This window comes from Micrasema longulum, unplaced genomic scaffold, assembly GCF_059751315.1.
Source record: "Micrasema longulum isolate JH-2025_06_02 unplaced genomic scaffold, ASM5975131v1 h1tg001633l, whole genome shotgun sequence".
NCBI lineage: Eukaryota > Metazoa > Arthropoda > Insecta > Trichoptera > Brachycentridae > Micrasema > Micrasema longulum.
Genome location: NW_028278813.1, coordinates 106,097 through 122,081, shown reverse-complemented (window position 1 = coordinate 122,081; position 15,985 = coordinate 106,097). Strand labels below are relative to the sequence as shown.

The following is a 15,985-nucleotide window of genomic DNA, read 5'->3' as shown; positions in this document are numbered from 1 at the left end:
TTTATTCGTTCCAAAAAAATATTTAAATGTGCCAATATGTCTTCTTGCTCATACTGATCATCGTGGTTTCGGATGTGACAGGGTTTAATGAACACCCTGTATATTAACTTTTACTTTTTGCTGTAGCAGTTGCTTGTACCAGATTTTTTACCCACGCTGCTCTACACTGTTATTTAGATACCGTTTTATTTGTAAAACGGTAACTGTTATTGCTACTTATTTGAAATAACCGAAACGCCTATGGCCCTTTTTACACATGACACTCCAATCCACCCGGCCCGGTAATTTTACGTGTTCACCCTTCAAAAGGTGACGCGTTGTGTATGCGTTTGTAGGATGAACGCGGTAAAGTTACCGGACCGGGTGGATTTGCGTGGCATGGTGAAAAGGGCCTATCTCTACTGTATAGTATATGCAATTCCGTTTCATTACCCAGATAACATTACTATTCAATCTCGTGTAGTTAGTTGCATAATAATATTACATTTTCCAACACAGTTTTTCTAAAGCTTATCATCATCATAATGTATTATTTATCTAGTTGTAAAATAGTTATTTGTTTATATCTTTTAGTTTAATGAACCCATTTAATTTATTCTAATAGACGTTTAGTTTTCGAAAACAAATAAACCATTTCCCCATAGTGGTAGACAGATAGGATAGAACACCACAGGAATATTGATCAAGGTCCACGCACAACTGGTCCAAGAAGATGTTAAAAAGACAATTGTTTTCAGCCATTGCCTAGTATGTGAAATAATTCGATCAGATGAATCTCTTCACAACAATATAGAGTTCAGCTCTTTAACTTCACTAAAATCAGCAGATGGAATAATTGAATAAATATGGATGTTCAAACATGCAAAATTGTAAATGTTACACGGTGTGTAAAGTGGCCACTTAAACCAGCCAATAACAGGTTATAAGCCCTGTAAATGCCTAGACTTCCGTATTATCTTCTCTAAAATGTTCTCCATCTCTGTTTTAATTTGTTCACATGAATATGTCTTTGCATACAGACCTCGCGTCTTCTACATATCGACCCCTTATACGTATAATATCGTAACCCACAAATTATCAATTTTGAGTTTTTACCGTATTATATTTTTAGTTCCAACAAAAAGGAAAATTGCAATTAGTTATGTTTTTTTGGACGCATATTTTCCTATCTCATACGAACCCTTGCGATGATTTTCTTGGAACGAAAGAGATGGCCGGATGTGGCGTGAGTATCAGTTACAATTGTGTTCTTCGGACAAGACGAACGTCCATCGCGTGTATTGTTTTTTTATTTTCAAATAGCATTTTTTCCAAAATGAATCCCGCTTATGCGAAAAATAAAAAAAAAATCTTATTAGAGAACAAAAAAGTATTTTTTTTCTTAAAAACTAAATCCCCACCACGTATAGGTAACTCCAACAACAGTTTTATCGTAAAATAACACAAATCTATATTTGTATGAAAGACTGCAAAATGCTTGATGTAATAAACCAGTCAATGATATTGTATTTGTTTTAACTCCGGTACTAATATTTCATGTTTGTTATAATATACAGAATAACAACATAGATTACCGTTAGTGCTTCTTACGATTGGACACATCATTTGTGAGTACCAAATCATTATCGTATGTTACACAACATGTCATACAATATTGTTTTTGAATAAACCCCGATGTAAAATGTTGTATGTCATTCATACAATATTTTACTTTGCGTCTCTTACAAAGTATAATATCGTATGTGCATTTTTACAAAAACCGCAAAACATTTCCTTTTATAAGCTTACATGAAAAAAGATTTAAAAATGAATATACATACATTTTTTTTTAAAAATCTGTCAGTCTTTAGATTTATACTGGATCAAGATATCTTCAAATCCTTCTCCTCTAAAATCGCGTATTCTGGGTTACGATATCATACGTAGGAGGTATCGATATGTGGATACAACGTCCATCAACTTCATCGCGCCATAAAGACGTCCAAAACAAAATAACCTGATATATAAAAGGCACAGGGCGTGGTAGTATAGTGATTAATGTCAGTGTACATCTAGTCCATCGCCCAATTCGTCTGTCCTATATTATATTAACAGTGTAATAAATACACATCGAAGATCAACATCGTTTATTCTGTCATCTCCGAGTGGTGTAGGAGCTCTCCTAACAACAACTAACAAAATCCTACTAATACGCGTTCTCATGCACGCACGACGATTATTCCGACTTTTAATTATCAACTATGCATTTTAAACTCTTAATTTTCTTATTCTCAATATTTTTCTTTATAATTATACATCTAAGGTGTATAGGACACTTCATTGGTGCATTAATTGCAGCTTATTCATATATCAATATTGATAACACTGGGCAAAAAAAAACTTTTTTTTGTCTCGGAAAGAAAAATATGTGATTTTAATAGTATTTTTTCTCCTGATTTCGAATATGATATCGGTGTTTCCCCATCACGCAAGGTTTGCAAGATACACGCATATATAATTTCAAAGATTTTAATACTTTCTCCATTCTTAACTGCACGATATTCGAACATTCTGATGAGTCAAGGTAGGCCATTTTTGAATGCTCGCCAAGCTGCATTCTCAAGTGAATTCAATGGTTTCTCAAACTTTTTATCATGCATTAGTGATCGTATTTGTAGACCCACAAATTTAATATTCACTCTTTAATTTTTGCATCACCAATTTCAGGAAACTTCTGTTTGAGGTACATGAAACCAGCGTATTGTACATGGATTTGACGAAATGGGTGAATGTGGGTGATGAGATATTCCGAATACATATTTGAAAACAGGATAAAAAAACTGGATTAAGTGGACCTATTGGTACTCGTGAGACAATAATCATGTTGGCAAGCGTAATTTGTAACATGAAAGAAAAAAAAAAATATTTATTCCAAAAAAAAATAATGTATTTGCGTTCGTATGGTTTACCCAAATATTTAATTTTGAGGGTCATTTCAACGAGTTGTAAATAACTCGCTATTAAAAAATGGGAATCAAGTTGGGATAGGGTGGGATTTTAACCACGGATCTTTGATCCGTGAGTCCGAGAGCTAAACACAGGACCACAACCCTAACCCAATTAGAATAGCTATATGATAAGTACCTCGGCAGCATTCTAACAGAGACCCTAGATCCAGATATAGAAATTAAATGCAGAATTGAGACAGCAAGAGCTGCTTTTAATACAATGAAATCTTTCTTCTGCAATGCTAATCTAATCTTGAAAATAAGGGAAAGATTGGTAAAATGTTATGTGTGATCTGTATTGTTGTATGGCTGTGAGACTTGGACTCTGAAGGTGAATATTATGAACAGGCTTGAGGCTTTTGAGATGTGGTTGCATCGCAGAATGCTTGAGATATCTTGGACATAAAAAACTCAAATGTCTTAAATCGAGCTAGAACGAACAGAGAACTCTTAACCACCATAAAAGTTCACAAAATTTCGTATCTGGGGCATATAATGCGTGGAGAAAAGTACCACTTCCTTTATTTAATTTTGAAAGGCAAGATTGAGGGTCACAGAGGGGCTGGAAAAAGACAGATGTCCTGGCTGCGAAATATACGAGACTGGACTGGCTTCAGGACTGTGGAGCAGATTTTCCGGGCAGCACAGGACAGAAAGACTTTTGCCAGAGTGATTGCCAACGTTGGGGATACCTGACAGGGCACTAAGAGAAGAAGATATGATAAAGCATATGTGCAAGAAACTGGACAAAAAGAACACAAAACCACGTAGCAAAGACAAACAAGAGCCATGAAATAATGGTATACTATATTATAAGACTTTGAGCTAACCCATACCAATCCATCTTCATCCCACACTGTTTTAGTGGCGAAGAGATGTACGAAAAGCCGGAAGATCTATCCCAAAGAATTCCAAGTTGTGTGACGAATTGACTAATCTACACATCCTGGACATTGATATTATTATCAATGTTACGCTACAAATGCCTGTTCAGTGATATTGCAGTAAAAAAAACACACTTCTAAATACATTTCTGTGCCCAGGCGGATGTATAATACAGTTCTGCGAGTCGAATAGAACCAGAACCCTGGACGGATGTTTTCGACTTAATGACTACCTACTCTCGGTTAAAAATTCGGAAATAGGAAATTGAATGAAGATAAGTCTACTTCGCAGTGTAGAGTTGGCGCTTTGTAAAATAATAATTATTATTTTATTAATTTTAAGCGAGCAGCTCAAAGCCGATATGCTTTAATAAATTTCAACTAAAGTTAGTTGTTGGCGAACTTAAACTTTTCCGAAACAAATCTACTCTATTTTTGAACCCATTGAGACTACACGTTGAGATCAGCTCTCGTGGCAGCTCTTTTCAACCATCACCAACCCTAATGTTAGAAAATGCTTCCGTCGATTTAGATTGAAATCGCTTTTCTCCAGCCTGAGACTTTGGCCTCGAAGACGAGCATAAGCTAAAACATGGAATCCAAATTTGAGCAGCTATAGTGACTCTTGAGTATCTTGTGTCTCTATCAGGTCACCCCTTTCTCGCCGTTCCTGCAGCGTCGTGAAAGTTTCAAGTCTATCCACATATGGAAACCGTTTCAGGCTTGGTGACAACTCTGTGTCTCATCTTTGGACTCCTTCCAACGATTCGGTATCCTTAATAAAATAGGGATTCCATATATGAAACCCGTATTCGAGAGTTGGTCTGATAATAGGATTTGTATATTTTTAGTAGCATATTCATTGTTATAATTAGATGAGATATTTTAAAATTAATTAATATGATAATGTTCCCTTATATCTATTTTTAACTCAGTCCTTTGGTCCTATTTTCGGAGTTTGCTAAATTTAATGCGTGCCTACGTACGCGTACCCTGTACGGTTTTGTTATAATTTGGCTTAATCGAATTAAGAATACCCCTGTTAATTAATTAGTCAATTTCGTGACTTTGTTAGGTTCTGCTTGCCAAGCGAAAGTATCTCCTTTTACCATTCTAAAATAGACCGTAGTTAACATGTTACAACGGAGATGAAGAACATTTAAGATAAGAGAATATGGATGTTTCGGCATTTGCAGGGCTTATGACCTGTCATTGATTATTTATTTACAATTTTTTGTTTACATTTTAGTGCATTTATTATAAAATATATCACTATGTATTTATTAAAACAAGAAATTCCACGTAGTCATGGCCTGTTCGCGGGTATACCTAATCGTATAAATCTAGAATACTTTATGAAATCTATGGTGTGAAAGTGAAATAGAGACATGAATATAAATGAAAAGTTACATTCTTTCAATACTTGAATAGATTTTAGTGGAAAACAAGGGAATAAGAAATAAAAAATAAAAGTAAAGACAAAAAAAAATAAAAAGTAATATTGAAATTATAATACAATTTAAGTGGATAATTTAGTTAAGAAAATTAAGAAAGCAAATAAAAAGTTTATCGTTGGCTGGTTTAAGTGGCACTTTACTCAGTGTGAAACATTCACCATTCTGCCTATGTTTAAACATCCATATTTTTTTATTCTTCCGTCTGTTGGTTTTTATGATTTTAAAAGAGCTGAAACCTTAACCGATGTGGGTGTGATTTCCTTAAGGAGTTATTAATATTAACATATTAACCAGCCGATGACAGGTCATAAGCCCTGCGGGGGTAAAATTCAATATCTGTCTACAAACATTTGAACAAACTCATATTGTTGTTGATCAAACCAACTGATCCAAGAAAAAGTAAAAATATTTTCAAGCGTTACCTAGTATGTACTGAAACAATTCAGTCATGAATCTTACTCGCATGAATAGATTTCAATATGGATGCAAACACAGGCAGAATGGTGAATGTTACACAGTGTGTAAAGCGGCCACACAAACCTTCCAATTAAAGGTCATAAGCCCTTTAAATGCTTTGACTTTCGTATTCCCTTCTTTAAAATGTTCTCCATCTCTGTTGTGATATGTTAATCTTAATCATTTCCTAGGGGGTGAAATACAGTCCTTGTCGACAAACATTAGGACAAACTCAAAATATTATTGGATCATCATCATCATCATTCTCTTTCCACACCTAATGGTGCATAGGGCACTGCATCAGTACACCAATCGCAGCGTATCTTGAAGGTAAAATGATCAGTTTAACGAATCAGGTGCCAGTCCAGGGGACTATGAAATATTTGAGTGAAAACACCTTTTTAAAGAAATATTTCATGTCAACCATGTCGGGAATCGAACCCGAGACCTCTCGCGTGGTAGGCAAACGCGCTGGCCATTACACCACGAGGCCGACAATTTTTTTTTTATTGGATCGTAATTCTTTATCTATCAGGAGCCCATTCAAGTGAGAACGATAAAATACTTGGTGCTATTTTACTGTCTCCCCGTATAAAGAGCTGAAATTCCAAAATCAAATATTTGCGTAGCTTATTTTCCAAACCTTACCGCATTTTTAAGTGGATATGTGATGCCAGACAATTTTGATGAATATGAATTTGAACATTGTCCCTCTCTCGCAAATGGCTCGCCGATACGGTGCGAAAAAGACAACTGCACGACGGACTAATTTTGCCAAACTAAAATCGACGTTTGGTTTTCCCGCTTTCCTATTTGGATATTATTTCTTTAAAGAAAATATCCAATACGAGGTGTGTTCAGAAAATAGCAGGAATGTTAAAATTTCGCGGGTTTGGAGAGTCCGATTGTCATTTTTTTTTATGATGTTGTTATGCATGCTCCTAAGTATGCTTAAAATTTCGGCTGTATTTATTGTTTAATTTGTATGGCAGCCGCTAAGGTTAGACGTGTTCGGCGTGCTCGGCGGTTTTTGTCTTGGTGATCCAGAATGACTCCACTAGGACGATTGAGCCTTAGTTTTGACGTCATATCCGTAAACCTACGTTTCGTCACCTGTTATAACACGTTTCAGTAATTCTGCATCGTCGTTGACTTCATTTAGTGACACCTGAGCAACTTCCATTCGCCGCTGTTTTTGTTCAAAATTCAAAAAAAAATTAACAAATTTTGCTGCCACGCGTTTCATACCCAAAACATTCAAAAAAATTTCATAGCATGAGCCAATCGATATGCTAACATCATCAGCGACTTCTCTAATTGTGATTCGGCGATCGTTCATAACTATTTCATTAACTTTTTCAACGTTTTCATCGGTTATTGATGTGCTGGGGCGTCCGGGCCGTTCGTCATCTTTAACGTCTTGACGGCCATCTTGGAAATGCTTATACCACTCGTAAACTCTTGTTTTACTCATAGCAGACTCACCCTAGGCCTTTGTTAACATCTCACACACTTTGTTACACTTTATTTCATTTTTTTATAAAAAAATTGATACAAATTCTTTGATCCATTTTTTTACAAACGAAAATTGCCGAGCTCATAAAAACATGTCAAACCTTAGCGGCCGCCACAGACAAAGTAAACAATGAATACAGCTCAAAATTTTAGCATACTTCAGGGGTATGTATACCAACATAATAAAAAAAAAACTTGACAATCGGACTCTCCAAACCCGCGAAATTTAAAAACTCCCGGTATTTTCTGAACAGACCTCGTACACCGTACGTCCAAAGACGGCAGATAAAACTGGGCACTTTTTTGAGTTCTTGGATGGTCCTAGTTCCCATAAGAAAAAAATTATCAAAAATGCAACACGACAATGGTAAATATCTATAGTGTCTAAAGAAATTATTGCTCTAGTGCCATAATCCAGGGAGAAAATACGAGAATACGTTAGTATGAAAAAAAGATATACCGCGTTTCTTCTTAAGGATGCTTTTCACATTTTAAGTGGGCCTTGCACTTCTAGTGGCGTTAATACGACATTGTTAGACGTGTTTTTTAATTCGGTTTCTTTGCTCATATATTGTTATTTTTATTTGGTTTTCCGTGTATTTCTGTAAATTAGTGCAAGGCTTTTCCGTCGTGTTTAACGCTTTTGACTACCATATTTGGGGTTCCGGATTCTGGTGGAAAAAACCTTGGCATGTTATTTTTTTTTTTTTAAAGAAGTATTTGTGTTCTTATAATTTACTCAAATATTTCATTTTAAAGCCATTTTAAACCATTTGTAAATAACTCACTATTAGAAAACAGGAATCAAGTTGTAGTAGTGGGATTTGAACCACGGACCTTTGATTCGTGATTCCGTAACACTAGCCACGGGACCACAACCCGATTCTTCCGAATATAAAGTACTTACGTAAAAAAATCACAAATCCCTATTAATTCCTGGGCCCCGATTACAATGGGAGGTTTACAGTTATCTTCAATTTTATCTACAAAGTAATTTTTTTTTTGTATGAAAAGCAGAATATGGATACATTTATTTCTTATAAACATGTTCAATTATAGGTTATCGACGAAGATACTTTAAATATTCATGCAAATAAACTAATTTTCTTACACAAATATAGGTTTTTCTTTATAGACAGTCGAAGATAATTCTGTTAACTTCCCATTTGGAACAGGCTCGGACGTGATATTTGAATTGCAAGATTGGTAATCTTGCCTTCGTGTAAAAAATTATTAAGAAATGCTACTATTTATTATTATTGTAGATAATTTATATGGCGCCATTTTTGATCAAAAATTAAAAATCACCCCAAGGACGCTGTACAATAAATATCCCAACACGTCTTGGGCATTTACGGTTGGGATTCTAGTTCCTTGTTCCCGATTATAATTTAATTTAATAACAGATAACAGACAGGACCTAGATTACAGCGTGTCTTGCAGCTACTGATTGCATGGACGGTATGAAACATAGCCCACATTTACATTATTTAAAAAAATTATTTTGGTTTTCATATATTTTTTTAAAAAATACTTTACAAATAAGAGCTGGATTACAATATATCCTGCAGCTACAGAGTGCATAGACAGACGGTTGGAATTCTAAACCCAATTTATGAATTTTAAGTGTTGGTGCAGTGCCATAAGCACCATGAGTTGCGGATAATTATGAATTCATTTTGATTGTATGTACTTGCGCAGTCTGTTGTCTATGGCTGCATTTGGTATAAAAAAATACATTCCATATAATACTTTAGAAAAAAGTAAAATCAATTGATTTTATCTAAGCAGGCTAACATCGTCACTTACGTGTAAAACTCGTCCACAAATGGTCAAAAATGATATTTTGATGTTTTCTTTTAGCACTTCAAATGATCTGTGTGTGTGTAAAACTTGTGTGTGTGAACAAAAGTGTGTTTGGGATTTAGGAATTTTACAAGTAAGGCTGACGATATTGTGTTTATAATATTTATTTTTGTTGTTATAAGATTTAATGTTGTTTTTATTTATTTCAGAAAAAAATGGGAGAATTTGTTGAAGATTGTTCGCTGTGAAATTATTTCTTTCACACACAGTGAACAAGTCGACGCCTACGTGCTGAGGTAAGTCTCATTATTCAAAAATATATATTGACATAATATGTATTACATTCTTTACTTTACGTCGTGTAATGAGAGATACAATTTTTACTTGACGTCATGCAATGAAACATACCATTTTACTTAACGTCATGTAATGAGACATACAATTTTTACTTTACGTCATGCAATGAAACATACAATTTTTACTTTACGTCATGTAATGAGACATGCAATTTTTACTTTACGTCATGCAGTGAAACGTACCATTTTACTTAACGTCATGTAATGAGACATACAATTTTTACTTTACGTCATGTAGTGAAACATACCATTTTACTTAACGTCATGTAATGAGACATACAATTTTTACTTTACGTCATGCATTGAAACATACCATTTTTACTTAACGTCATGTAATGAGACATACAATTTTTACTTTACGTCATGCGGTGAAACGTACCATTTTACTTAACGTCATGTAATGAGACATACAATTTTTACTTTACGTCATGCGGTGAAACGTACCATTTTTACTTAAGCTCGGGTTTCCTAGGACAGCGGTGCCCGTATTTTAACGGCCGTAGTGAACATTAACGCGGTTGACAGCCGTCGTAACGGTGACTAGAGAGTGGTTTCCTATAAAAATGGTGTTGATAACACCGTTAAAAAATGAAACCACTCTCTAGTCACCACTACGACGGCTGTCTACCGCATCACCGTTCACTACGGCCGTTAAGATACGGGCACCGCTGTCCTAGGAAACCCTAGCTTTAGCGTCATGTAATGAGACATACAATTTTAAATTATTGGCACTAAATTGTAGTAATCGTGTTCGAATATTTCATTTTTAAAATGTTTTTTTATAAAATGAATTAATCTTACTTTGTTTCATTTCGTAGATTTTTTATATGACCTTAGATTTAGATTAGTAAACAATAAATTGGTATTACAACTGTACAAATCACTTCAAATTATATTGTTGTGAACCCTCGAGCCCTTAGCACGAGACAGTTTGTATTTAACCTAGGGCATTAAATAAACTTTTTTTAAATATTTTTTATATAGGAGTTGCATTATATTTTACTTTGCTTATAATATACAAAGTTTAGATTCTAAAAAAAATATTTTTCTGCAGTTAAATTACTTAAAATTTTAGCTAAACTTTTGGGTTCAGGAAGGATATTCTAGAGTGGGCCAATCAGGAACTTTTCAACATTTGCTCATGTGGAGAGGAAACCACTTAAAACTCTTCAGAAGCCGGCCTGTTGACAGTAGTCAACAGGCCTTCCGTTCCACTAGAAGAGTGTTCGGCATTTTTTCCCCTACTTTGGTTTATTTTACCAATTGCCTGCACTATATTGACCATGTATGATACTACCTCTCGTGTGAGTTCTTTATTACCTATCACCGATGGGATTTCGGATTCTATATTTTTTATTTATTATTTATATACATTGCAACAATACCAACAAATTAAGAATTAATAATTATAATAATAAATTGTATTCCAGTAAAATGGCTTAATAGTGCAGAACCATGTCTACCACATAAAACAAAAACATAATTAATTTTAATATAATGTCTTACATAACTTAGATAACTTAATTCCGGGTTCGATTCCCGGTGAGAAATACAATAGGGCATTGAAGGGTTAAAATTCATCCGGCTGAACCAAATGTCTGTTGCAACAAATTTAGATATAAATAACTCCTTACGGGTTTCCAGCCTGTCTACAAACATTTGGACATACTCAAAACATTGTTGTTTAAGTTTTTGTGTTCAGATTTCAGACCATTTTTTCTTCATTTTTCTCATGCATACATGAAGTACGGCCAGAAGATATGTATGCATGTATATAATAAAACCTAATACAGGGTGTTCATTAAACCTTGTCACATCCGAAACCACGATGATCAGTATGAGCAAGAAGACATATTGGCACATTAAAATATTTTTTTAGAATAAATAAAATATTTTAAAAAAACAATTGGTTGCTTACTTCCGCAGGGCAGAAACGAGGAAGGGGAGGGGGGAGTTTGATACTGCGCCGCGCTCCCCTCACTTCTCCCATGCAGAAGTAAGCAACCATTTGTTTTTTTTAATATTTTTTTTTTTAATTTCTTTGTCCTAAATATTTTTTTTAATATGCTAATATGTCTTCTTGCCCACACTGATCATTGTGATTTCGGATGTGACAGGGTTTAAAGAACACCCTGTATATTTTGGCTATAAATTTTCGGTAGAAGGACGTGCGTATTGTGTCTAGTCTGCAATATTAAGGAGCTGTTAGATTCTTTGGTGACCTTAACAATTTGGCAGGCGATATTCGAGGACAGTGAGCTGTAGTCAATACTTTGGCTCGTGTGTTGAGTTCACATTTATTTAATAGGATGTGTCATAGTCACGTTAGTCGGAATAATTCATCCAAGCTAACGAATTGATCTGAAAGCTTTTCTCATCGTCTATACGAGAAACGTGAGATTCATCCGAATTATTGTACCATTTTCACTTCGCCTAAAAACTGCAGAAATGGCAGAAAAATCTATTTTTTTAAATATAAACCTTGTGTATTGCATAGTAAATAATAAAGCAACTCCCATATCAAAAATAATAAAAAAAGACCTAGATTCTTCCATCTATGTTGTTAACTCGTGCCAATCTTGAAATTCAGTTCTTATCTGTAATTATTGGGACATACTCAAAATATTGACATTAAAATATATAATAGGTGTCAACATAACCTTTACCTTTTTTAAAGTTTTTGTGCTCGTTTTTAAGTTTGGTTAAAACGGACACAACTTATGTGAACACCTAATAAATATATTACAATATATGTATTTATATAGTTATTCATTTAAAATTACATTTGTTTACAAATTCATGCTCTTATAATGCCTTTTTAGGCTTTGGCCGTTAATTTATTTTAATTGAATGGAAAATAGCTGTGGAAAGAATTCCCACGGAGCTGCAACTAAAATTGATAAATAAATGCAGTTCTATGCCAGTCAAATATTGCATTCGTTCCAAGAGCGCTCTGGAAATGTTATTTCTTAATCGATATTAGTACATAATGAGTATGCACATTTATGATGTATTTTGATATGTATAACGAGTATAACATAATACGAGCGTCTGGGCCGCGATTATAAAGGCTATCTTTATCGGTACATACTGAGACGATATACTTCACTTTTGTACTATCTCTATCTACCTCGGTATGTCCTACCGACTTGTCACCTGGGCCGCGATTATGAACGGCTATTTTTATCGGTATATACTGAGACGGTATAAACTTGTATAGATATTTATGTACGCAAGTGTATATATTTGTATAAAAATTCTAAGTATCTTCGTCGGTAACCGGTAATTAAACATGCTTAAAAAAAATGTGAACATATTCTATTTTTCATACAGAAAACTTTATTTTACTTTGTAGATAAAATCGAAGATAAATTTTAACTTCCTATCAGAATACGTACCCTGGGTATCATATGATCGAATCCAACAAATGTATGATCCCGAAAATTTAGTCCGCGTTACCTATTGTATTTTTTAATTAGCACGTAAATTACGTGCTAGCAACGCGTTCTCTACCCTCTAGACAGAGTTGAGAATCGTACTGCTGGTCTCGACATTTCGATACTAGCATCTCGAGAATCTCGGCATAAAAATTGTCTCGAGACTCGAGACAACATTCTGTCTATTTTTGAACATCTATATTCCTTCTACTCTCCATTTGTTGATGTTTGTGAAGTTAAAGAGCTAAAACTTCAACAGATGGAAGAGTCAAAGGAATATAGATGTTAGGCAGAATAGTGAATAGTGAATGTTACACAGTGTGTAAAGTAGCCACTTAAACCAGTCAATGATTGATCTCATGCGGACTTCTATATTCTCTTCTGTAAAATATTATTCGTGTCTGTTGTAATATATTAATATTAACAGCTCCCTAGGGGGGGTTAATCCAGTCCTTATTTACAAAAAAATTGACAAATTCAAAACATTGTTTATTCAAATAAGTTGAAAGTCACTTCAAAACGTAAAATTTTAATTTATTTAAATTAGGCGTTTTTATTGTCAAACCTTACGACTTCATTAAAATGAGTGTTAATAATATAAACAATGAAAAAAATACATACATTTAATGGTTTGTTGTTATGTTATACATATAACTTATATGTAACAGTTTCTATCGTATACACAAATACAACTCAGAACTCACGAGCCATAAGATGTACCCGAGTACAGCCGAACGTAATCCGACTCATCCCGACCGCAGGTTTCGGCTGAGCCGAATTTTCAGCTAATTGTTTTCTAAAACCGAAACCGCGGCTTAAACTCGTTTTATTGGCTGAAATTGGCTGAAACTGAAATAGAAACTTCGGTCGGCCACTACGAATTACTTCTTTCATAGAATCCGAATCTTTTTTTCTGTAATGATTGGATGAAACTTCCCTCTCTTTCTCATGGCTTATACCCGTATGCAGAGACAAAACTTAAGGTGAGGAAAGTACATTCTATTGTCTTCACCTTCGGGTTATTCTCCGCATTTAAGATTAGAATGTACTTTCCTCACCTTAAGTTTTGTCTCTGCATACGGGTATTAGTTTTATTGTCTCCTTTGTAATTTGTGGCGTTATTATCGCTCGTTCTATAAAGTATTTCATAAGTTTAGAGCACAAAACTCGTATGTATATTTAATTAGTTCCATGGCCATTATTTATGAAAAGTTCAAAGAAGCATTCAGATAAGGGATCCTTTTCTCAATTATTATATGTATTTGTAATTTGATAATAACATTTTAAATCTTGACAAACCTTTGTCGATGTAACCTTTGGGGCTATCTGCCCGGCGTTATCAGGTTCCATTTCCTTAGCGTTTGGTATTTTTGAGCAATTTGTCAAAGGCAGACATATTTTTTTTGCGGAATTGTCGAATTTTGTGCTATCAACTCTTGTTTGTTCTTACAATAAATAAGTACAGTATAAAGAAAAATAAAGTATAAATCTTATAATACAGCGTACTCTATTACTTTGTATTTTTATCTGCTGTATTTCTAAATACTATACTTTCTTTTATTTCTTTATACTGTACTTATTTCTTACAATCTTACAACACAGCGTACTCTATTACTTTGTATTTTTATCTGCTGTATTTCTAAATACTATACTTTCTTTTATTTCTTTATACTGTACTTATTTCTTTAATTATATTTTGTTTGTATAACTATTTTACATATTTTTTTTTTTTTTTTGGAAAAAAGAATTATTTGCGTTCTTATGATTTACCCTAATATTTAATTTTGAGGGCCATTTTCAACGAGTTGTAAATAACTCACTACTAGAAAATGGGAATCAAGTTGGGGTAAAGTGGGATTCGAACCACAGACCTTTGGTCCGTGAGTCCGAGACACTAGCCACAGGACCACTACCCGATTCACGTAAAAGCCTTATAAGCGTTCAAATTAATAAACAAAAAAATAATCATAATTTCTTATACTATGAAATAATAATACCGGGTATAATCATCATCACCATTCCCTCTCCGCACCTAATGGTGCATAGGGCACTGCATTGATACACCAATCGCAGCGTATCTTGATCGTTTTTTGTTGTTACATAAAAATAAGATGACCAGTCCAGGAACTATGAAATGTTCTGGTGTAAACACCCTTTTAAATAAATATTTCATATCAACCATGTCGGGAATCGGACCCGAGACCTCTTGCTTCGTAGGCAAGGCAACGCGCTGACCATTAAACCACGAGGCCGAAAACCCCGGTATAATAATACAGTAAAACTGTAACTATCCGGATTAGTTAGTGCCAGACGTTATCCGGATATGCGGAAATCCAAATAATAAGATTTTTTTTTTATCTTTCATCTCCCAGGTGGAGGTTGAAAACCATCGCAGTAATATGGAAATAGCACTTTTTAAAAAACATTTTTAAAGTAATAAATGTCCATGAAATACTATCATTGGCTATCGAAGTTGTGTTCAGGAGACCCCCCACTACCAATCAATGTTGCCAACTTTTGGAAAAAAACTCACAGCACGAGAGCCAAACAGTACTCTTACTTTTTGGATATGCCTCGTACTGTTACAGTCGTCCGCAATATTTATATTCATATCCCCGGCCACTATAGTACATCTGTTCCGTGAATTTCGTAATAAATTATTTAATTCCTCAATAAAAGTATTTATGTTTGCATTCGGGGATCTGTATATGCCAATTTCACGAAATATATGTGTGAAAATGTGAATTTGTAAACAATTAGTGTAAGATAATTGTATTTCCATTACATGTAGAATTTCGTATTCATAGTAATTATTACAGCCTAAAATGCCGGATTTCATAAGGGCTAGGTACTGCGTTTTAGTTGGTCGCACCTCAAAATGTATTTATCAATTTTTATAAAAAAAAATGTTTTGAACGATAAGACGCATCGGACCATAAGACGCACTTCAATTTTTGGAGTAAAAAGGTGCGTCTTAAGGTCTGAAAAATACGGTAGTTTTTTTGAGTATGTGATGTTGTAATTAAACACACATAATTTATTTTTTTAAACAGATTTTTTAAATAAAATTATAATGTAATTTAAAAA

At 34.2% G+C, this 15,985-nt stretch overlaps 1 protein-coding gene across 1 annotated transcript in view; it reads left to right on the top strand.

Annotated features, from left to right (window-relative positions):
- The window catches only part of SamDC (S-adenosylmethionine decarboxylase), a 66,277-nt gene that overhangs the window by 3,380 nt on the left and 46,912 nt on the right, over nucleotides 1-15,985 (top strand). Inside the window, exon 2 of the mRNA XM_088236987.1 lies at nucleotides 9,315-9,401. Coding sequence (XP_088093113.1) covers nucleotides 9,315-9,401 — 87 coding nt within the window. The remainder of the gene's footprint in view (nucleotides 1-9,314; nucleotides 9,402-15,985) is intronic.